General features: G+C 35.7%; 1 protein-coding gene across 1 annotated transcript in view; it reads right to left on the bottom strand.

Moving 5' to 3' along the window:
• Nucleotides 1-24772, bottom strand: part of USH2A (usherin) — a 372326-nt gene that overhangs the window by 297824 nt on the left and 49730 nt on the right. The window contains exons 11-14 of the mRNA XM_059467734.1: nt 15978-16173; nt 12078-12719; nt 6454-6637; nt 1254-1417 (exon numbers count right to left, since the gene is read on the bottom strand). Of these exons, the coding sequence (XP_059323717.1) occupies nt 1254-1417; nt 6454-6637; nt 12078-12719; nt 15978-16173 (1186 nt within the window). The remainder of the gene's footprint in view (nt 1-1253; nt 1418-6453; nt 6638-12077; nt 12720-15977; nt 16174-24772) is intronic.

The raw sequence follows: 24772 nt of genomic DNA, 5'->3' as shown, positions 1-24772 counted from the left end.
CTCTATAGGATATTTATGACCATTTATAACGCCATGCATTCTACCATGCATATGATTTGAAATTTAAACTGATTTAAAATTAAATAAAAATATAAAGTGATAGCTGTCTCTACCTGTAAATACTTTGTGCATTTACATCTCTGCTTGCAAATCTATGATTTTCACATATCACAGTTATGAATATCATATAAATACCCATGCAGAACACACAAAGAAATATTTTGTTGAGGGAAGATCCAGAAGCATATTCCAGAGATAACTTGGGAATGTCTAACCCTGTTGTTGCATTATGACCAGTGTGACCATTATTAATTAGGCCTGCTGACAAAAATATTCACCTACTACCTGCAGAGTTCTTCACTCATTGCTTTCAAGGCTTCCAAGGCTGGGCTGTTAACTGTGTATGGCAGTAAGGTGTGCCACCAAAATGGAACACAGCTTTTCCAGAGTGACCTGAGCTCCTTCCCACATGGTTTGGTATTGCATAGCATGATGCCCTCAAAACCTATGTCTGAACATTGACCCAAAGACAAGTTAAGTACTGAATTTTCTTATGACGTATACTTTTGCCTTTCCTTCTTTAATAACTCTGCCAGCCTGGAGACTGTGTGCTGGTGATCTTGATATCCATATATTCCTCTGCAATTTGTTTCATTACAATTCATGATTTGACCCTCAATATAGCATTGACCCCACCTCAAACATGCCAATTTATGATGCTTTGTTACATCACATCACATATTTTCCCAAACTGACTGAAAAAGTGTCCCAAGAGGAGAAAGGCAAAGCTACATTGCACTGAGGAGAACATTTGGAATTAATCACCAGGAGTAGCTTTTCACAAGACCTTCTGTTCTTCAGACCTTCTGAAGGCAGATGTCCTGCCTCCTGTCAGCGGCAGGAAAGGGGGCTAAACTGTAAGTTGTACAAATGATGCTGCATTTTTGACTAAAAGATGAACTCTGGATTAGTCACTACAAAGAAAATGTGCAAGGAAACTATGGGGTGTCCCTTGTAGTTTAACCCTTATCCCCTGGGTTAAACTACAAGCCTAATGTGTGTATGACACGAAGGATTCTACACATCTCTGTAGAAAACAATCCTACAATACAGTAAAAATCACTCAAACTTCAGTGACCTTACATTTGGGGGTGGGGAGGAAATAATTTACCTCTGACCCAATTCAATACGCACTAAATCAATTAAAAACTTTAATTTAAAAGACATGCTTTTAAGACCTAACATCCACTTACTTTTACTGCAGCCAAAGAGGTTGTGGACATCCAAATTACTGGCGTCAGGAACACAGTTGTCACATTTCAAGCCAGTTACAAATTGTTTACAAACACACTGTCCAGTAACAAGATGACAAGTCCCACTAATGGCTCCTGCAGGATGACAATTACAGTGCTGACATCTATAAACAAAAACAAATCAAGGAAGTCATCAACACACATCAACACTTCAGTTAAGCACAGTAGGGTTTTGTTCAAAAGATTCTTGGGCAACATAATTAAAACATCATAAACAGTTCAGTAGTCTGAAACAGAGCAGAAAATCTATTAGTCTGATTAAAAAAACTTGCAAAAAGTATTTCTGGCAGCGAAATATTTATAAAAATAAATATTTCGCTGCCAGAATAATATTCTAATTTATATAAAAATGGCTTAGAATTAAAGAGCTTTTATATATATTGATCCATACGCAAACTGGACAATAATGTTCAGTAATAATCACATTATGCACTCAGTCTTACATTCTTACTCACACAACCTTTCTCGAGAGCTGCAGAGTTCAGTGATACATATGTAACCAGCTCAAGAGGTTCCTGCACAAAATAGGCAACCTTCTACCTCAGGGAAAACTATGCTTTAGTTGGAAAAAATAAATCAACTAATAATTTCTTGCCCACAAAGGCAACTTACGGTTGAAAAAAATTACATGCTGTGAATAAAAGAAAATGAATGGCGACCAAAACAGAGTAGAGAAAAACTCAGATTAAAACAGTGACAGGAAACAAAACAGCAAAAATACTAATATTCTAACAGAAAGCACAGTGTTTTTAGAGCCTGAAGGACAAAATTTGAAATAACTACAGTGAATAATTAATTAAATCTACAAGTAAATTATTTTTAAATTAAAAAGAACAAAAAAATTAAATGCACTGGTATCAAACAAATGCCATGCTTCAATTCTGTAAATCTCTCTGGGACCAGTAAAATACTTTCAGGATTAATTTATCCTTTGGCTTTTGCATGTGAAACCTCTTGTGATCAACTTGCTCTTCACCTGATACACTATTTCCCCACTGACACTCATAGCATGGATACCGATGTCAGATAGTACAAATATTCAAAGAGTTTGAACATGTCATAAATTAAGCAAAGCAATGACTACAATGCTGTAATGCTACCCCTTGCAATACAGACTGCTGTTATTACTCATAACAAAGTCAACAACGGCAAATAAAACTTCTCCATCTAGATTCTAATTTCACTATATTTTAATTGCTGCAGACTAAAAGAGATCTGAAAAGCCATGGGCTGGGAAACAGGTGGGAAGGTACACCGCAGCTAAAACATACTGGGAAGTCTGCATTTCCCTCCCCTTGTACTGAGGTGGAAATCTCCAATCCTTAGGGCATAAGCAGCATCAGCCTCAAGGGAATTTTAAATTACTCCAGATGCCAGGTCCCAAGGTGATGAAGCAGCAAAAAAAAAAGACTCCAGAGAAGTCTAAGGCTCTACCCCCTTTATTCTGCTAACCCTAAGACTAAACAAGAGTCAATTTATATTTGGCTGATTTTCCTTGGCCAGTTTCACCAGACCTAAGGAAATATGTTGTGGTGCCCTTACACAAGTTACTTTGCCATCTTCCCAGTCACCACCATCACACCTTGGTCTGTATCTCCTACTACCTTCATGAAAGCAGAAAAAAACTGAGTTCAAGTATGCTTTAGGTATCAGCTTTTTGAGGCAAGGGAGAGAGGAGGGGAAGGTGGAAACTGTTTTCACATTAGCACACTAAAATTCAGGTCAATAATCAGTGAAATAGGCATTAAATGTCACAGATTTTTAAACAAGCTTAAGGAAACTCTTCACATACATTTTCTGCCTATTGCAGAGCTCTCTGTATTAGAGCTCCTTTACTCCACAGCAGCTCGTGCTGTGTGATCTCCTGGGGAATCATTCAACACCCTTAAAAAGGCTGATAAAAGCTAAAGCTGCAAAATAAGCTGCAAATTTGTTTTATGGACTAATATCCTTTTGAGAATAAATAAAATACATTCTCTCTTGGAAGCCACTATACTGCGGTTTGCTCTCTTTTACAGTCAAGAGAAAAGGGCAATTTTTTCAAAAGTCTTTTCATCTACGGACAGTGCAACCAAATCCCCCTTTAAATAGAGGTTTTGTTTAGAGTACTTTAACTAAATCCAGTTAAGTTACAAAAAAAATTTACTCAGTGAGACAGTATTTTATTATTATTTCATAATTTCATTACATGCTGATTATTTAGTAGGGGGGCGATGTTAACAAAAGTTTCTTGATAGATAAACAGAGAAAGACAAGCTTCTCCTATTGTTCCTGTATATTGCTGCACCTCTTATGAATAAGGGTCTCCTGATTATTCTAGTTTTGATTATCATTCACACATGACAACCACACTCAACACCCATATAGTCACAGTGATAGTTCTCAGCCTGGCAGGGTGGGGCTGCTCCTTTCTCCTTGTTGCATTTTTCTTCTAGGAAAAGTGTAGGCTCCCTACCTTCACCTATACTGAATGAGGTTCCTGATCCTGCAAATAACAGCAGATATTTCACCATATTCTGCTCCATGGGATTACACATTATTTCTGTGCAATCACACGCATCATGTGCTTTAACTGCAAAAAACTAGAACTGGATTTATTGTTAGGCATAGTTCATGCTTTTCAGTCAGAATTAAGGATTCAGTCAATTATGAATTTTCAAAAAAAATCCAATTCTTTTAAAAGATAAGTAACTTTTAATCATGTGAAAAATATTTGCAGTATTCTTGTCAAATGCTACTTTTTCAAGGTACTCTAAGTCAAACATATTTGAGTTTTATTAAAACAGAATTATATATACTCAAGGAAAACAGACTTTTAAAACATGGAAAGAGAAATGTCATGCCAAGATGAATTGTGATATTGATTTTCTGAGGATAAATGGTTTTTGTAATATTAATATAGAGAAACCTTTATTACATTGACTCTCTAGGTGCAGTTAGAGCCTCTCCAGCAATCTGTTTAAAATCTTCATTTTTCATCCTTATGGGAAAACCTCACTTGCTAAATAGATTTCATAAACAGTAATCTGTCAAGATATATATATAAATAGATAAACAATTTGTGATATTCATTGACCAGTTCATTATAGTAAACAATACAGAGGTTAAGCATTTCAAATGTGTACAGATGCTCACAACCATTACAGACCTGCTCAGATTGCTGCAAACACTCAGTATTCCTAATTTGTTAAAAGCCAAGAAATTTTCCTGCTTCATAACCTGAAATGCATTAAAGAATATGGAGTTCCTGTTTTATCTCAAAAACAGCACAAAATAAATCAGCTCACATTTGCATTCAGTGTGGGAGAATTTTAAAGCCTCACAATCTCCGTGTATCACAGTTTCTGCTTCTTTTGTGCTACTGTGCAAAGACAGATATGTCTTTGCCACTACAGATAGCTCACATCCTTTTCTGTCCTTAAAAGAGACACTTGGAGCATGGATGGCTTAAATGACCTGGCAACTTTATGGAGAAACAAAAAGCATATTACTCTTTTTATGAAGATATTAACAGTTAAAGAAATGGAATAAAATAGATTAACAAATAAAGACCTGCATTATAATTGTCAGTGGATAAAAGTTTCTGCCTGAGGAACAGAGGTACACTGCCCAAGAAGACAACAATGAAAAGAGAGCCAAGAAAATGCAACATAAGTTCATCATACAACCAGAGTAGTCTTCAATACTGCCATGACGATTAACTAGTATTAAGGAATTAAAGCCAATTCAGATTCAAATCCCAGAACTCTAAAAACTTTCTATCCTTACAAGGTCTGGATCTAGATGATTTATATTTCCACATTTTGAATTGCAAAAGACAGGTTAAAATGCAGGTATTTGAAAGCCAGTATCTAGCTCAGAAAAGCTATTGCTTAGCACAAATGTGCTAAAACTGAGGGGTGAAGGGAGAATCTATTCCAAGTAACTAAAATAAAAAGATATCATTAATATTAAGGAAAATATATTTCAGAGGGAACTTTAATATTACACAGTCTTTATTTCTCACCATTAGAAATGACAGGAAGTGAAAATAGGAAGTCCTTATTCCTACAGATTACTTTATGGCTATTAGCAGATGCCTCTGTGACCCGAAACAGTAAAAAATAATTTTAAAAATCTCCTAATGAGTGACAGTAACATAAAAGTTAAAGTGAAAAATCTGCAGAATAATGTCAAATATATGCAGGATGACATTACTAATCACTGCCTAAAAGCATGTCTACCCCAGACTAGTTAGGGGAGAGGAGAAGAGGGAGGGGAACATTGTACAGGTTTTGCTTTTGCCTGTGGTATGTGGGTTTGGTTTTTTAAAAGGCAAAAATAACAAATATAACAAAACAATTTAACACCATCAGTCTGTATGAAAAGATAATAGCATAAGAGCCGTGCAATCTTTCTGGACAATACTTTAAAAGGAAATTGAGATTGTGAGGACTAGGCAAGAAAGATGATCCTGGAAAAAAAAAGATAGTGCAGTAGTTGAAATAACAGTGCACTATACTATATATATGTTTTCCCCTTATAATCCAGGGAATCCATGTACCTAAAGACACCACGCTGCATTAGAAATACAATTTACCTTGTGGCACATAAGAAAATGTTGAAAAAGAATGCACTGCTTCAGAAAAACAAATTTTTAAGAGTCAAGGTGGAGTGAATATTTGTACTGCTTTTACCAAAAGAAATTTGGGAAGTCAGGGATATCTGTAGTTTTCTCCTTCTCTCCCCACCATCCCCCATTACATCTTCCTGAAATCTTCAATAGCATTCACTAGTTTGTAAGAATGGCAAATTACCTGCATTTTAATAGTCAATGGTTAACACCTCAGAAAACAACACACCTTACTGAAGATGCAGAAAAAACATAGGGAAACAATTAACAAATTGCTATAACTTAGCCTTATAGACCTTTCATGCTGTTACTACTTAAATCCTAGCAAAATTTCTATTTTCTTCATCTCATGGGAGCACAGGGGATTGTGTAGTGTATCACATGTAAATCAGAGTGGACACATGAACTCATAGAAGGATTACCTACCTAGAACATATCTTTCCATTGTCACTAAACCCTTGACTGAGCCATGAGAAAAAATGTGACAAGGAGGTTATAAGTGACCTAAAAGAAAAGAAAAGAACTCACCTCCCTGTGACAGAGTCAAATCCAAAATAAAGTTCTTTGCAATGTTCACAAGTCCGTCCTGTTACAGAGGCATCTTGGCAACTACATTGGCCGGTGAAGTTATCACAGATCTGAGTCACAGAACCAGCTGTGTGGCACAGGCACGGCAGACAGCCAGTGGCGCTGGATGGAGAAAAATAAAAACCTGCAAAAGACAGGGATTTTGAGAATGTTGGTTATCGCTCTTCAGACTCTTAGCCAGTGCAAATGCAAAACAGGGGGAATACATTAACATTTCTGTGGGGAAAGACCCAAGGACATGAGAAATACTCATAAATGCAGCACAAGTGAAGAGACATTCGTCCATTCCAGTCTGAGAGCTCAGCTCTGAAAATGGCCAACTGCAAACCATAAGAAATGCACGTATCTTCTTAAGAATGTCTCCTCATTTTTCTCAACAGTGCTTGACTTAATCCTTGAAATAAGATAGAGTTTCTTTGTAAAAACAATATTTGATGAGCATTTCTTATTTATATTTTACTCCTCTTTAACATAGAGCTTGTAACCTACACAAATACTTTCACAGAAACTAAGAAATTGATAAAAGAAAGTTACTGATCTGGTATTAAACAGCTTTCACCCTCAACCCTGTCCTGTTCCTGTATTATTTCAAATTATGAATTTGAGCATTCATTTCACATTTCCCACAGTATGTTTGGTATGATTCTGCTATGCCATATTTCATCCTATTGCACTTACAAGCAATCTTTATTTATGCTGATATTTATCTATTACTGAAAAATACAGTCACATACACCTCTAATCTGGCCATTCAAGAATTTACCCATTATTCACAACCTTACCTGAAGTTCCTAATGAAAGAGCTTTTACACACATTCTCTTAATGATGCTGTTCCACTTGCATAATCTATTTCACAATGTATGGCCTTATTTCATTGTAATAATTTCTTTCTGATCAGAAGACAATTCAAGTAATGGCACACTAGTAAAAATATAATTACATAAGTTTCCAAAACATATTCTATTTTTACCTGATTATTAATAAATATTTAACTGTTTTATTCACACAAGTTGGTCTTCTCTTTATTTTTTTCCTCCCCCGTTGGAGGAGTACAGTTTATTTAAAATGTAGCAATGCTTGAGAGCTCTGCAAAAGATCCTGGTACCACAGTATTAAGAGACACTAGACAGCAACAATGACCTATCTTGGAACATGAAACCTAAAATAGGGCCCTTGATATGAGTTTCTATCTCCCTTAGCTGGTTGCTATTAGTTATTATTGTCCAACTTCAATAGAAAAATTTCATCTGCTACTGAGATATACAGCATTTGCACAGACTTCTCAGACACTTGCCCTCTCTTCACATCAAGTTCAATCTGTAGTTTCTAAGCCATGTTCTCAGCTACTGAATATTTTTTGCTGTCCAATAACTTCCCGATGTCCTGCTTTATAATAAGTAGCCCAAAATTATATTGTAACATGTCATATTGCCCAAGGCCTTATTATTTGTCTTACAAGAGATAGCTGTATATATACACCCCTAGGGTGGTATTCTCTGTCTTTGCAGCAGTGCTGCACTGTGAGTTCATATCCAAATAGCAGAGAAACTAAACAAATTGAAAACATTAGAATTTTACTGCTCAAATCTTTGTTCAAGTTTAGCCTCTGGTCCTCGGTGAGATAAATCTCAAGTGGACAGTGAAGTGATATCAGTCTCCAGTTAACATACATTCGCATCATAAAAAACCACGCTGCTGGCACTTTATTCCAGAGAGGCCCCGAAGTGAGGCAGCACAGAGAGCAAATAGCCTGAAGTTATTAGTCAGGCAGCATGTATTATCTCCTGCTGCACTTCTCTGCGCTCTGCAGTGCCCATCCTGTGCATAAATACAGGAGACTATTTCCCAGCAATGTCACTCCTGAGCACAATGAACGACTCCACTCCAAGAACCGAACAGGAGGGATGGAAACAAGCTGAAGCCTTGGACTCGTGCAGAAGGTCAAAGCACTTCCTCAGGACCCACTTTACAGCTGCAGTAAGTGATAAGCGCTCAGGCTAAACCAGGCCCTTGTCCATCTGAAATTTTGCATAGAACTATGATTCTACAATTCCTTTGTACATAGTAACATCTAAGAGAAGTCTAAAATGGACAAATTAGCACATCTCTGGAAAATAAATTTGTTTCCCTGAGCAGGATTACAGCATATATTGCTTTTATCATAGCAGTGAAATCACTAATTATAATCTATACCTTAGTGTTAAACATCCGGGCTCTCCTACAGCCACACTGCCTAAACCACTGTAGAGCAGTGAAGGATTTGGTAGGACATTTTTATTATAATCTTTTAGGAATGCTCTAAAAGTTTCTGGACACTACCACAATTACTTTCTTTTACCCAGAAGTAGCAGGTAAAGGCAAAACATTTTTTTTTTAAAGTGAGGGATAGGAAAATGAGAAAAATTTCTTTCCCCAACTAATTTGTAAGTAAATTACCATGATCAAATGTAGAGGAAAAAGAGGAAATACAAGATTACAAATGCATACTGTTTGTCATAATTATTATTATTTACTTTCACCACCTAGAGTTTGAGTCCACCTAGGAAAGAGTAATAACTTAATGCAAGCTTAATTTACAGCAAGGTTAGAAGGGCTCATAAAAGTTGCTTTATGAAGGATCCACTGTTGTATAATAGAGCCAATTTCCAATTTTAAGACAGCCACTGCAAATCTCTCTGAGATCTATGTATGTAACTAGTATTATGCTTATTCTTTTTCAGATTTTTTTCCAATTCAACCATAATTGATCACATTTGTCAATCAAACACACTTTTCAAAAGGAAGAATGAAAGTCATAACAAAGTATTCTGCTTCTTTTTTTTAATCATCCTCTTAGCATTCTCCCGCTGCATAGAGAAGGAACACATGACCACTTCCTTAGCACTTTCACATCCTTACCATCTGTGGCAGTAATGCTCATTTCTTAACCACAGCCTGGGCTTCAAAATGCAGTTACCCACAGCAGCATTGCTGTCACAAGACAATTCACATTCTTCTGGCCAAGAGAGGTAATATGTGCACAAAGCCTCAGTACTGGTCCACAGACACACATTCTACATGTTCCATTACATCTTTTCCATACTATGTAGCATTCTATGCAAACCTGTGGCTATGGAGTAAAGAACTTACATAACAAAATGTCTTTTTACAGCTTTGCTGCTCTTGTAACAAAATCCAAGACCTGTGTTGAACAGGATTTGTATGGCACAAATCCCAGTCAGCCATACTGTTCCAGAATGAGGCAGGGACAAAATGCTCACAACAATCTGGGGGTTGAAGAGAACCTGTGTTTTGACCACTGCACCGTAGGACATCTCAAAAGCAAGTTTCTGTACAAGGTAAAACTGCTCTTTCATTTTGTTTCAGCTAGAATCAAGTATTCCTTTCTTTGCATACACTATAAGTTTAAAGCGAAAATAAATGTACACCAATCTACCCAAATGTTACTTGTATGAAAACAAAACGGAAAACAGGAGGTCATGGATACAGCCTAGCAGATGAAACACATGGCTGAATGTGCCAAAAAGTGCTTTAAGAAAAACAGTCTCCTTATAAAACAATTTCCAAAAACTATGACCAGTTTGATCTTTTCTCAATTGGCAACTCTTTCTGCATTAAGATTTTGGTAACTGCTGAAAACTTCTCGGATTTTATGAAAGCACATAAAAGATAGGCTACACTGGGACATTATTTTAAATGCCACTTACCTTCTGTCATAAATTTGAAATGTCCCAACAGATGCAGAAATCCTCAGTATGTTTTCAGGGCTGCCAGTATTAACTAATTTGTGTGTGCTTTAATTAGGCTGTGTTGGTTACATATACACTTGGAGTACATTTTCTTATACACCTGGAGTACCTTTTCTTATCTTTGTCCCAAAGATAAGGAAAAAAAAAGCCATAGGACATGTCTAATTACTTGAAACCAATTAAAATCTTCTATATTTCTATATAGAAGACTTTTTATAGTCTTCCCTGTTCAGGAGAAAAATCTCTTTTGGCACATACTAACAAAGAATATTTACATAAAAGTTAGAAATACTAAACATCTAAATAAGCTCTGACTAAACAGAGAAAATAGCACAGCTCACTGTGCTCTACTAAGAGCAATACAGCACTTCTACAAAAATAGAAATTTACACTTTCACCTGCAGCAGAGAGCTCAGTGCTCAGCACATACATGCTTAAAGCTATTAGTTAGAAAATTTAAAAATAATACTTACACAAATACTTTTTTTAATTATTTCTCTTTTTACCAGGAACTATTGTGGGACTATTCCTCTGAGTGCCATGTAAGCTTTTCTACAAGCCAGCCTGTTCACACTATCAATTAAACCTTTTTAAACCATTTAGCTCTGCATAAACCCTGGCCTTTCTTTCCCAAGGACAAGGGCGGTCACTGACTCAGGGAGCCTTGACATCACTCCTCTGCCGATCTCTGATTAAGTGGCTGCTATAGAGGGTCAGCAGGTCAAATAGCACTGGAGGAGGAACTAAGAAAAACAGAATGCTGCCTTATTTATTAGTATATGTACCTAAAATAATTTAAATGAAAGCATTTTAAAAAATATTTAATGGAGGTTAAGCAGCTTTTTTAACCTCTGTTCAAATTATTGAATGGCATATTAAAACCAATGGAGCTATAATGTACCTTTTAATGTGACCTGCTACTTGAATAAATTGCATATGTATTTAATTTGAACTAAATCTATCTGCTTAATATTATGATGAAGGGTAGGTTAACGTTACCTATAGTTTCATTTTACCCATCTACTTTTTAAAACAAAAACATTGAAATATAACTACAGAGCTCCCCACTTACAGTGAACTTTTAAACTCTGTTTAAAAATATGGCACAAAATCTTGAACAAATATGTAGCAAACTGCAAATATCACCTACTTGTAGGGCCAAACTGTAAGCAGTCCTTGTGCAAGCCAGCGCAACCCCAACACAGCAAGGCAGGTGAATGCTTTCTAAGTGGCATGTTTGCCAGCCTCATCAAAGTTTAAGCAACCATCTCTGTGCCCCCTGCCATGCTCAGCTTTATGCATGAAGTGCCCTTCCTGAAGAGCATGCACTCTGCCTTCCAAATCCACATTTTTCATTATGAGGATAGCTGCTGTTCATTAGATTATGCCAATTTACCACTTATTCAGGGATTGGGACATGATTATTCGTATATTTTCTCAATATCCAGAAGTAGCCTAGCCTTATTTTGGGCATGTTGAAACTGAAACACAAATTATACAAATTATATCTGAAAATAGAATAAATATTTGGTGGTGATTAGGAAAATAATGCTTCCTTCTCACTCACAGAGTTAGGAAGAAATGGAAAAATAATTATATGACATATATACATATAATACATATACATATAGTGTATATATATATATACATATATACATATATACATATAATATATATATATACATATATATTATATGACATATAAATATATGTCAGACGTGAAGCTGTCCAAACACATACTAAAAACTGTAAAAAAAGATAAAAAACAAAGCAAAAGTTACTACATCAAATCGATTGTCTTTCTGTTCCCTTACCTGGTTTACACTCATCACACCTCCTCCCCTGGCGCTGAGGCAGACAGACACACTGCCCAGAAAGGTGGTCACAAGCTGTTCCTGCCAGCGTGCCCAGAGCGTCACAGTGGCAGGGCTGGCAGCCGCGGGCGTTGCTCATGCTGAGGTTGTACGTCTGCAGCATGCACTGACTGCACCGAGGGCCAGTCACACCAGCTTTGCAAGGACATTGTCCTGTCGCTTTGTCACAAAGCAGAGAGCCATTCACTGTCCCTGCCTTCTCGCAGTTGCATGGCAGACAAAGGAAGGAGTGACCCTTCTGCACTCTGTGGTACCCATCCAGGCACTCATCGCAGCGCCTTCCCCCGATATTTGGTTTACACGCACATTGCCCCGTCCTCGCGTCGCACGTGGTTCCCGAAATGGACCCTGCAGCATCACATTCACAGGCCTTACAACCAGTTACATCCAGCCCATAAAAGTTGTCCATGCAGGTGTCACAGAGAAGCCCTTTCACTCTTTCTTTACAATTGCACTGCCCAGAGAGAGGGTTGCAGAATTGGCTCACTGAGCCGTGGCTGTTGCACCAACAAGGCTCACATCCATCTTCATTAGAATATCTGAGAGCTTTAAATCCAAAATTGCAACTATCACACCTCAGGCCTGGAAAGAGAAAAGGAATTAATAAAAAAACCCAAAATCTTAAAAGCTATTAGTTTCAATTTTTAAAAGTGTAATTACACTACAATGAAATAAAAAAAGAAAGGAAAGACTGATTCTTCGCCAGCATAATTAACAGGAGTGACGAGGCTGCACAGATCAATTGAATAACTGTGGCATCCCAAAAATCTGTTTACTTTTCCAATCTGTTTCAGTAGCAATGCATTTCTGCTGGTCTCTTAATACAATTTGAGATAGTTCTGCAAGAGATTCTTTGTAACATTTCTAAGACAATGCAGAATTAAGCTCTTTGTCTCCCAGAACAGCACCTGTTGCACAATCAATGCCTATGTGAACTCTTCACCCTATACTGCAGAAATGCAATACACAGAGAATTGCACTAGGCTCACAATCTGTTCTGATAATAGATTTATACATTGTATTAAAAACATTAAATATACACTGAGACAGCACAAGTTAGACTAACTATAACAAATTATTTGCTTAACACCATACTTCAGTTTTATCATTGATTGCATTTGTTAGTCTTTATTGTTAGCCCTTACAGAAAGCAGAAAATGTTTTCCATAATCCAAAATGAAATATTTTTATCTAAATGTATGATTTAGTTAACTCCAGCAGTACATTAAAATATAAACTGTTTTCTTCATGCTTCATCCTGTAGTTTTATTAGCTTTGTTTTCAAAGTCAATGCTTGCTTTATCCCTGCCCCAAGGGATGGCGTTTATATGTTAGTTTATATAATGTACATTACAAGAAAGCAAACTAGATTATTATACGAAAAATGCAAATTCAGTTACGTATTGTTCCCTTGCAGAGAGAAAATCTTTCACTATGAAGCTGTGACTTAATTGTTTCATATAGGAAAATATAAATACAATATTCTAGCAAAATACTGTCATCATTTAAAAAAAAAAACCACAACCACAGAAAAATACACCTAGCAACTTACATGTAGAAAAATAAAACTAAAAGTGGTAGGGAATGAATATATATATATATGGATAAAAACTCAAAATCTCCAACAGAAGGCGAGTTGCTTTAACAGTGATGAATGACTCACCTAAGGCATATCATTTAATTTCAATAAGGAAAATAAAAAAGGACCACTATTGCTGCAAATTTTAAAAATAACTGTATTGTTAACAAGAATTATGACTCATTTTGAACTATTAAAATTGGTCTACATGGATTCATATCATATCAGTTTTTAAAATATGCGCAGTGCTTATTTGAATATGCCATACATATTCCTGACAGGTAATCTATTCCTAACGATACTGAGGAAGGCCTACAGGGCATCACATTCAATGTTAACAAGTACAGGGGAGTTAGCACGCTTGGCATTTAATTCACATTCTTCTACCTTTTTATTCTAGATGAATGACCTACTTTAATAAAATTATTGGTGCTAATGTATTTTACTGGTGATAGAATCATTAGTAAGATTTAACAGTTGTGTTAACTCTAACAGTTCATGTTTCATAACATTGCAGTCCATAGTTGCATTTTTCTGTTATTGTGTTTGTTTAAAGAGATGAAAATGGCAACAGACAGATTGGATTTCTAAATTGGTTTTTAGAGCAAAGAGCAAAGTCCCCTGGTAAAGTTTGCTGCACACGTTTCAATATAAAGAAGCTTATTTACAATTGGTTTGGAAAACAAAAAAAAAAAAAATAGAATCTAGTCTGGAAAGAATTAGGTCTTTATCCTGCAAACAAACACTTGCAAAAGTACAACCCCCCATTATAATTACAGATAAGTACAGAAAGCATAGATCCACACTTGCCTTTTTTTTTTCAACAACTATTTCAGTGAAAATAAAAACAGTTCTTAATGTTTTCATCAAGGGGAGAAAATATAATATGTAGATAACCAAATATGTGAGAACCAGACTGTGAATTTCTTGTCTGCCCAACTGCCACCGAATTAAGAAGTGTTTTCACAGGTTCAAATGTAAAATGCAGGCAATGAATATATAATTAAGAATGCTCTGAAGTCCTTTTTCTTGAAGGTAGAAAAAGGGTTTAAGATGCACAGAGGTTTTCTACTCTTAGCATCCTTTCATTGTATGAAAAATACAGCATTCCGCAGGAAAAAAGGACTGAAACTGTTCAGGCTTCAATCTGTTTAGAGCTATTTTCATTATTTGTTGTTATTCTACATTTTCTTCTAATTTCCAAAAGCAAGAAAGACAACATTACAAATGAGTCAACATTCACAAGTGAAGGTATATATAATAACAAATACATTAACATGTACTTGAACATTATTAATGCAACCTAGAACCTGGTTAGGGTGAGGAAAAAATAGATTACTAATTCTGTTAATAACAAAGCAGAAGAGGAATTTTTCTTTTTGAGACATATGTATAGTCTGAGACATGTACAGTTACCATGCAAGGCTCACTTTATCAGGAAATTCTCCTTGCATAATATTCCCATACATCAACATTTCAAAGTGTATTATATATACTGTGTATTTTGGGCACTTGATAAATTTTGTCCTTATGTGGCTGTGGCTCCCCTCAAATATGCTGGAAGTAATAAATTGCTATAATCAAATCTAATTTCTGAAAAATACCTGTGGGAGTAACAAACAAAAAAGCACGTCTTGTAAAAAAAATGATAAATAACACAGAAGGTAGCAGTTTATTATAATCAGCTTGGCATTGAATTACAAAATTAAAATTATGTGGCCCTTGATAACTAACCCTAGCTATGTACATGATCTGTGGAATTATGTTGACTTATTTTGCATTTCATAGGAACAGTTCAAAGAAATATAATAGAAAAAAATTGATAGATTTATCACAAAGGACCCTGTAGCACAGAATATTTTGAGAAAAAATCCATTTATTTTGGTCTATTAAGGAAACTAGCATGGAAACGATTTGCTTCGAACTCATTAAGTACAAAACATGTTGAAAAAGTGCTAATTTCCTAAAAGAAACATCTACACAGTAAGCAAATTACATTATTTCTGTGACTTATTAGTATGGAGCTAAGTAAGCTAACATAGCTACGCCATAAAGAAACTTCTAAAGGGTTGATTAAACTAAGCTTCAAGCTGTAGTTTGATAGAATTATTAAATTAATAATTTTTCAACAGTTAATTTCATTCATTTTTGCAATCTGCCTTCAGCAAAGAAGCTTTCTATACCTTTCATTTAGAAACCAAGTGTGTTTTATTTCCAGAGAAAACAAGAAAAATGGCTCTGAACTCTTGCATTACACATACCAATAACATTTGCTTTGCACTTGCACTGTCCTGAATTTTGGTGACAGGTAATATCTCCATTGACTGTCCCAGAGGTATTACAGTTACAGGGACTGCAGCCATCAGGGTTTGACTGTTGCAGATTGTAGAATCCTTCCTGGCACTGATTGCATTGTCTGCCAGACACATGTCTCTTACAATTACACTGGCCTCCAATCTAGAAAGATACAAAATATTATAGAATGATGAACATATCTATTTTTAGATGATACATTCATTAGCAACAAGAATGGGAGTGTGAGTTGGGGGGAGAGAAAATTTTAAATGGAACAGAAAAAAAAATAAGCCTGTGAGCATTTTTTAATTTGTTGAGAGAGAGGAAAAAAGAGAAACATTGAACAGAGTGTAACTATTCGACTTTTAAATAGAGTTTAAAAGCCCTGTTTTTTCAAAATAGAAGGGAAAAAGAAAAGAGTAAACAATGCAGCTGTATTTACAATCTGGACAGAGAACCTGCAAAAAATATTTACAAAATTGCATTGTAGATATGGTGACTTCTATTAAAAGGAATAATTTTTTCAATCACAGTAACCATAAAGAATGATCATTTTTCAAAGGTCAAGATCTTCATTTTTTGTTCTGCCCATATGCTTATTTATTTTAGTGAAAATGTTAGTTAAATAAGAATGAAGCAAAATTGGAGGTTTTCTTTTTTTATTACTCATCCAAGGTACATTTCCTCTCCCTGTAGTGAAGGATGTCATCCAACAGTTCAGCAACTGAAACCCTCTCCCTCTTTTCTTGGTTCAGCTGGGATCCAAACCATTCCACTTCAGTGGGGGTATGTAAAAGTCCTCACCCTCTCCCTAAATGTGTAGCACTGCTATTCAGAAGGACCTGACACATCCTTTTGTATGCCTGGACCATCATCTGGGAGTACGAGTCTCATATCTTGTGCAAGATTAAAGGGCTCCTGAAAAGCTACCTCCGTTTCAGACCTCTGAAAGACAGGGAAAAGCCCCAGTCTCTACATTCATCACTTTCCAATATGGTGGGGAAACCAACCACAGGGAAAGGGCAACACCACAGGGATGGAGAAACAGAGACATCGGTTAATGCACAAAATAAAAACAATCCTAGGCAGTCAAAGTAACACAGACGTGGGAATTGGCAAAAGGTTTGGGATTCATGATCAACTAACTTTTCTAACTGAAGTGTTCTAGGAAATGCAGAAACAAAGAAACTGTGTTATAAGGAATTCACTTTGGCTCAGTCCAAATTTTCTTTGGGTCAGTTTACTTTTTTCAGTGAAAAATAATTAAAATACAAAAAAGCACAATAATTCAAAACCAGTCTTCATCTATGGCATCAACAACTGTAGTTCAATGTACTTTGCTTTTAATTAGCTACTGAAACAAAAATTTCTCTTAACAGGAGCCTTTTTCATCTTTAATCCATGAGTCAAGCCAAGCTCAAACAACAGGAGAGACAAAGTTACTGGCAAGTTCCAATTAAATACTATCATCATACCCTCAAATTTAAAGTGAAGCTCTAAGGTTTATTAATACTAAATAGAGTATTTCAACATCTAAAAGTAAATTCTCAGTGCAGGAACTACTGAATAAAAGTTAGAGAAGTATATACTCCTACCCTTTCCTCATAAAAGGATTCTGTAGTCCATAAAATCTCTTTAATATGACTTCTTGATAGAGATCTATTACTGATGTAGCAGCCTTATTTTTCAGGAAGATGTAGATATTAGAAAGGCAGGACAACAGCAAGTATGAGAAGAGTTAAAAGACCACAATAGCAGAAAACACAGCAATAAAGATTTTCAAGTTAATTCCCTTTTAGACTGGATTTGATCTAGATATTTAGTGTAGACCCAGTCATGCATCACAGCCATTCATCAGAGAACTCACATGTGAAAAGCAACTTTGAGTTTAATCCTAAATGAAGAAAAATACCCAGCTTAATGCCTAACTGTAAAAGAAAAATTTTTGTGCTCATGATTGCAGCATACCCAGGTTACACAACAGCACTCAACTCACAGTCAAAAAAAGCTTTGAAGTTACTCCAAAAGCTACTACAGGAAGGAAAGCGTTACAGGTGAAATTTCATCTTAAATAAGTGAAAGAAAGATCAAAATTGGATAGCTAAATAAGAGAGGATAGCCATCACCAAATGTTACAAACTAGATCAAGACAATACAAAAATAAGCATTTAATAAGCAACATGCCTAAAGCATGAAGAAAAAAAAAAATAGAATTTCAGAAACAAAGGAAGACTAACCGAGAATCAGGGCAATAAATAATTAAGTGGTAAGATTAGCAGATTCACAGTGGACATTGGAACACTTCACTAAAAGAGAAGTGCAACATCAATAACAGGCTATCCAGAGGGGATGTGGAATCTTTATTCCTAGAGGTATCAAGATTTATCCACACAAAATCATGACCGATTGGATATAGCACTGATAACAATTCTGCTTGGAGGAGAGCAGATGATCAGCTAATGCTTTTATGATTATGTGTAGCATTCAGGAAAGAGAACCACAGCAGAGATCGCAGAGGAAATCTTCCACAGCTCTTCACTATGAAAGACGTGCTACCTTTCTATCAGGAATGATTTTTAAGACTGATTTAAAACCAAGAGGTCAGAATAAAAATATTTTAGCAAAATCTCATCTGCTGAAAAGTGACTGCACGTAAGACTCAAGTTCTAGGTGAAACAAAACATAACATAACATTACTGAAATACTTAATAATTACTTGAACCAACACCAGTAAAAGAGGAATAAAATTATGTCATTCTCCTTAAAAGGCTGTAAGGAAGTTTCTGAGATCTACATACTAGTAGGCTTTTTTTTATTATTACTGTACATTCTATTAGAAATTTAAATTCTATATTGGAAAAGATTGGTACTTTTTTCCCAAAAGGAAATCATGCTACATGATATTACTGCATTTCTTTACGTCAGCAATATCTTCATATATCACATACACTGAACCAAATGCATGATTAAAAAGTCAAATTAATTTCTACATCAAGAAGTACAAACTTAATGCCTGGGAAAAACCAACACTGACTACAGGTAGACAGTGATATGTCCAAAATTAGCTATTACCACTCAAGAAAGAAGCTGTTAAAGCTGCTCCATTTCCCCTACAAATCATTTGGAAGCTCTGAAGCAGTTAAAAAGGCAATAGGAATACTGTGATTATCAAAAAAAGAACTGAAAATTACACAGGAAATCTCATTTTGTCATAAAAATCTGTTTTGTATCAACATTTTACATAATTTGTGTATCTGGTTACCCTCTATGAAATAAAAAGAGGTCACAGAGTGAGTAGAATAAGCAAAGATAAAAATGAAAAGAGACTAAAAACTATACAGTTTGGAAATAAAGGACCGAAATGAAGGGAATACTTGGCTACAGAATCATGAGTCTCTTACTGAATGAATACTCTTTTTTCCCCCCTCAAGTTATAAGACAGAATACCAAGGAAATTCTAAGGAAGTAAACTTAAAGGAGTTACTTGCTTAAAAAATTTAGTTAGATTAATTCCATATGTGGACACCAAACATGTGACTACCCAGATGGAAATCCTAAGTTTAGCTCAGGTAGCCTTAAACCCATAAATAACTGAACTTTAAAAAAGCACATCCCAGCAGGATCACACTTCTGGAAATCAGAGAAGATACTGTGCTTGATTAGTCTTATACAGCAGAGCTGTCCTGATCCTGAATACCTGGAAACCCATGGCTAATTGTGACAAAGCTTAGGTATTTCCAGATGCCACAAGTGAAACATGTAGATTATTAAGTGCCAAAAGAAGCAAAGAATACCAGGATCTTCAGGATAATTGTGTGTCAAGCTGTTACAAGGAGCAGTAATTTTCACCACACACACTTGCAGAAAATGTACATCCCCAAACTTTATCATAACAGGGTGAAAAAACTGATCCTTGAAGAATAATGATAAATCTTCAAATGAGTGACAAATGTCTGGCCAACTTAAAAAATTTTTTTTTTTCCAGGAACCAGCCAACAAAACCATTTGCAGATCTCTCTGTAAAAAAAATATTTGGGCTTAATCTGAGGATAATTTGATTTAAAAATTAGAAATATAGAAAAACAGTATCTTTAATTTCTCTGTACAGACAGAGAAGCACTAAAATAATTTGTGAAACACTTGACAATGTGTATTGTTTCATAGAAGTCAAACAAGCTGATAAATGTTTATAATGCTGCAGAAATAGGTATACCACAGGTTATAACATGGAACTCTACATCAAAATGGGGAGAACAAACTATTTCAAAAACTACATAAAAATCCAAGTAAATTACAAAGGGAAAAGGCTATTTTTGTATCATTATTATTTCTATAAATTTGGCTTACTCTGGAAAATATGGTATCATTGAAAATATTGGTAGCAATGAATAACTAGAGAGTTTGTTAACCAGAATTTCACCAGTTGGTCACTGGAAATATTACTGAAACTTCCACCCTTCCCCAATTCAAGTGTTATGTGCCATTTAAAGAAAAATATTTCAATTTTCTATGACCAATGCTGGTTATAGAAGAGCAGAAAGGATTCTATTCTACTGTTACTTATGCCTAAGAAGCCTGGTTATGACCCAAATAGACAGCAGACACAAACAGACTGTGTATTAACATGACCATCTTGGTACTAAGTCACTGATGGAAAATATCTGACTGGATTGTTCACTCTGGAAATTAACCTGGCCGAGCATTACTACCAAGTGGTGGTGTGTCTTGGGGCCTCATAATTACAATTGTTATTTGATACAGAAAATCACCGATGCTGAGTTCACATGTATCCCCTGTGTCATTTATAATTTACATGCAAAATACACATTATTCTTATATCCTCGAGTGTAAACAGTTACAAATGGAACGCCAGCAACCTTCTCCTGCCTAAACCACAGCTGCAGACTTGTCCTTAATCAGGAATCCAACCACTTAATATTTTGGAATTTTAGCAGTTCACCTGCTTCAGACTCTTATGATACCACTCTTTAACTGGGGGACGCTTCAACACATCACATCTAGAATGACAAGTTCAAAGTGAAGCCTGCTCAGCAACCCTTCTGTAACTAGGCTGATACACGGACTTAAAGAGAGATTTAAACAACCAAGACAAAGGGTGACATATTCCAAAGAACCGCCTTAGTTGTTCACTAGATTACAGCAAACTGTGTAACCATAGCACTCACCTAGTAGATATTCAACATGTACATATCATAGTATCAGAAATGTAACTTCTGACTCTTTGAACTCTTGTTGACCATACATATTGTTATTCTATAAAATGAAATTTACCATAAAAATCATTTGCCTAAGCCCTTCTGAAAGTTAAAATCAACTCCTTTGTCTTGGATATGCTTGTAATTTCAAATTGCTATTCTTTGGTGTCTGTAACAGAAGCAACATAGTGTCAAAAACATATAATCAGAAAGTCTCTCCAATTCTGGACAATAATGCAATATGAGGCTGGATATTAATAAATTTTAAAAAGCTGACATTTGAAGTTTCTTTTTCCAAAGTTAACTTCTGGTTTTGAAGCCCAAAAAGTCCTGAAAAAAATAACATTTTATAATTAGCCAAGTCATTACTAATTTCAATTATTTACTCTCTACCACAGCAGAAGTACCTTCCCTTGACCCTCTGCAAGTTTCAGGGCATTGCAAGACTGAGTAGTATATTTAGGTCTGGCATGAAATTCTGCCATCACCAATTTTGCAATTGACTGGTACCAATCTCAACGTTCTACCTTTCTGATATAAATGCTAATCACATATTTCTCACTATCTTCTTACTTGAGGCAAATCTGGCAAGGACCCCAGCATCCAGTTGTCTGCAGTCTCAGGAAGGGGAAGCAAGGGGGTTGAGGACTTCTCTTTTCTTTTCCTTTCCTCCAGTTTAGGAAATGAGAACAGTACAGTGTGCTGGCTCACACACATAGGTTAATGGTCTGACACCAAATACCTGAGAGTATTCTTGGGATGTCGGCTTTGGGAACTGAAAATTGAATAAGCAGCAATAATGAAGTTCCTTTGCACTCCCCTGATATCTCTTCTTGTCACCACATATGATGACTTTCAAAAGTCAGTAGCTTTCTACTACTTTTGCACAAAACATAAAATGAGGCATTTACCCTCTGCCCACAACACTCCATGGGGTGGGAGGGGACCAAATCCCACAAATAAACTCTCGCTGAAAACCAGCATTTCCACATTATAAAATCCATCCAAAACAAAGCCATAGGATTACTGAACATAAAAAAGCTAATTTCTCCTTATTTTAGCAATAAGGTTAAAGGGGAAACCCAGATTCAGAATACACAGCATTTGATAACCTGACTTTTTATGGACTCCTTTACACACAATATTTTTCATTGACACCTTTGCTTCTTTACATTCCTTATTCTCTTTGGTAAATCTGTTGACTGAAATCCCCTTAATGAACTGCTTTAACCTGTGTTCTTTCCCTTGCAACACATATTCCATTTATTTATTTACTGTCAATCACAATAAACAAGTTGAAATCCATGTAGATATATAAATAAAGATGGGAAGGCTCATCCTAGTTTTAGATAAAAGAATTAACTCAGAAGTGAAAATAGAAACAGAAATACTTTATTCATTTTGTGCATATATATATAAAAGAATTTTTAAAACAGTATTTAGTGAGTGTGCAGCAAGGTGAAATATGAAGTCTGTTCAGACAGTTACTCAGAAGTACTGGAATATGCTTTCATGTGACTCTTCAGAGAAAGCAGTAACATTTTGTTCATTTTCTTGCCTTAGAGTTTTACTTAGACAATACAGCAGCCACCTTGACAGAAGAAAATCAAGTCTTTACAACTCGAAACAATATCCTCTGCAGTAAAATACAATTTCCTCACAACAACAAGTACATGATACATATTTATTTGGATGTTAAGGGTAATTTTTTAAAAATGAGCAAAAGCTGAGTGAGATAACTAAAGGTAACTAGATTCACTGAGACCAGAATGTTACTTCCAGAGACTAGGTAAAGGCAATAGCAGTCCTTTCAGGCTTCTCTAAAAAGAAATGCCCAGGAAAAGAGTACTTGTTTCCCCCAGCATTATGTATGACATACTATAACAGAATCACAAAAGGACCACAAACTGCCACGCTTGATAGCATACGTAAGCATTTGTAGAGAAGTCTGGGTAAAAAGCAGTACAGGAAAATGAGTAAAGGATTTTGGTATGAGAGCCAGAAAATATTAATCTCCAACAAGAACAAGAATGATCATGTCAGCAGTATTCTGGTAGAACTTTCTCAAGTGTGAATTGTTAGGGATAAAGGAGGAAGGCAGCCAATTCTTTCACTCTCCTAAGGCTCAAGCACCTCTAACAGTTCATCTGGACTTTCTGATTGTTTGAAATATTTCATGAAAAATGCTCACAAATACAATGTAACCATCTTTTCTACAATGACTAAACATCAATAACCAGCACAGAAGTGGAGAAATTTTATCAGGCTGCAGCAATTCTCACTTGTACTCACCAGTCTCAAAGGAAAATCTCACTCTGCAAAAACACCTAACAAACTGCTTGTGGGTGCACTGCTACACCACTCTTAAAATTCCACCCGTTACCGTAAGCCATAAAGTCACAATTTTGAAGTTTTACTATGATAGTTCGCACTTTAAAATACAAAGCCTGTATTTTAAAATACAAAGTCTACCCGGGTCTGTAAGTGGACGTGATCTTTGGAGATATGAAAAGTGAGAAATGCTGCAAGGGAGAAATTCTCTATACCGACATGCATTTCTCACCAAGGGCAGAGTGCACAGGTAACAGAAGAGGCATAAAGTTTTCATGATCAGTCCAAAGAACTGAGATGGGAGCAACTGTGTTGCAGTCAGCTTTTCTACACATCTTGCAAAGTATCAGCATGAATAATACTTCATTTGATGAGTGAATGTTCTTTCTGTGTGATTCAATAGATGAGACTGTTTTGTGATTCAAGGGATTAATTTTGGAACTCTGTACCTCTGGGAACTTAGTGACTAAAGTGGCACTTTGCAAAAAGAAAAAAATGTTGATGATCTGAAGAAAGTGATGATTTATGCAGTAAAAGTGTATTCTGCCCCATTTTTGGCAAATTTCCTTGAAAATTATCAGTGTGATGTGACAATTAATTTTCATGAGTAGGGTCCTTATTCCTTATGATTCCATCTTCCACAGGTCAAATTTGGAAACACTTCCTCCAATGATGCCTTCCTATTTCATGTAATTCATTTCAGCCTTTAGTCCCCAGCCTTATTAATCTATTCTTTAATGCCTCTCAATCATTTCTCCCTGCTCTGCTTCTACTGCAGCAATTGATGCTTTATTGAGCAATACAGTCTCCCCCATTTTTCCCATTTTATCTCCCTGTTCGTACTTCCATAGTCAGGCATCATCAACATTCTTGTATATGTAAGTATAAAGCACTGATTTCTGTAAACTATTGTTGCTCTGATTATTAATCACAGTTAAAGCTGATTTAGGTTAACATTTCACCACAAACCCTGGATACATAAATTAACATTTGCTTTCATTCCTCCTCTGTCTCGAAAAAATAATTCTAACATGATACCTGTGTTTTGCAAGCTTTCCCCCCCCACACTTCTGTGTTACTGGCTGAGTGTGTTACTTCAGAAGACTGAAAATTATAAAATAATTTATAATACAGCATACTATTTTAAAAAACGTATTTTGCTCTATTTGCATTTCACACAGAATATGTACCAATGTATGAGTTCTGTGAGGTGT

The sequence above is a fragment of the Ammospiza nelsoni genome, chromosome 3, assembly GCF_027579445.1.
Source record: "Ammospiza nelsoni isolate bAmmNel1 chromosome 3, bAmmNel1.pri, whole genome shotgun sequence".
Lineage (NCBI taxonomy): Eukaryota > Metazoa > Chordata > Aves > Passeriformes > Passerellidae > Ammospiza > Ammospiza nelsoni.
This window is presented reverse-complemented; position numbering and strand designations above follow the sequence as displayed.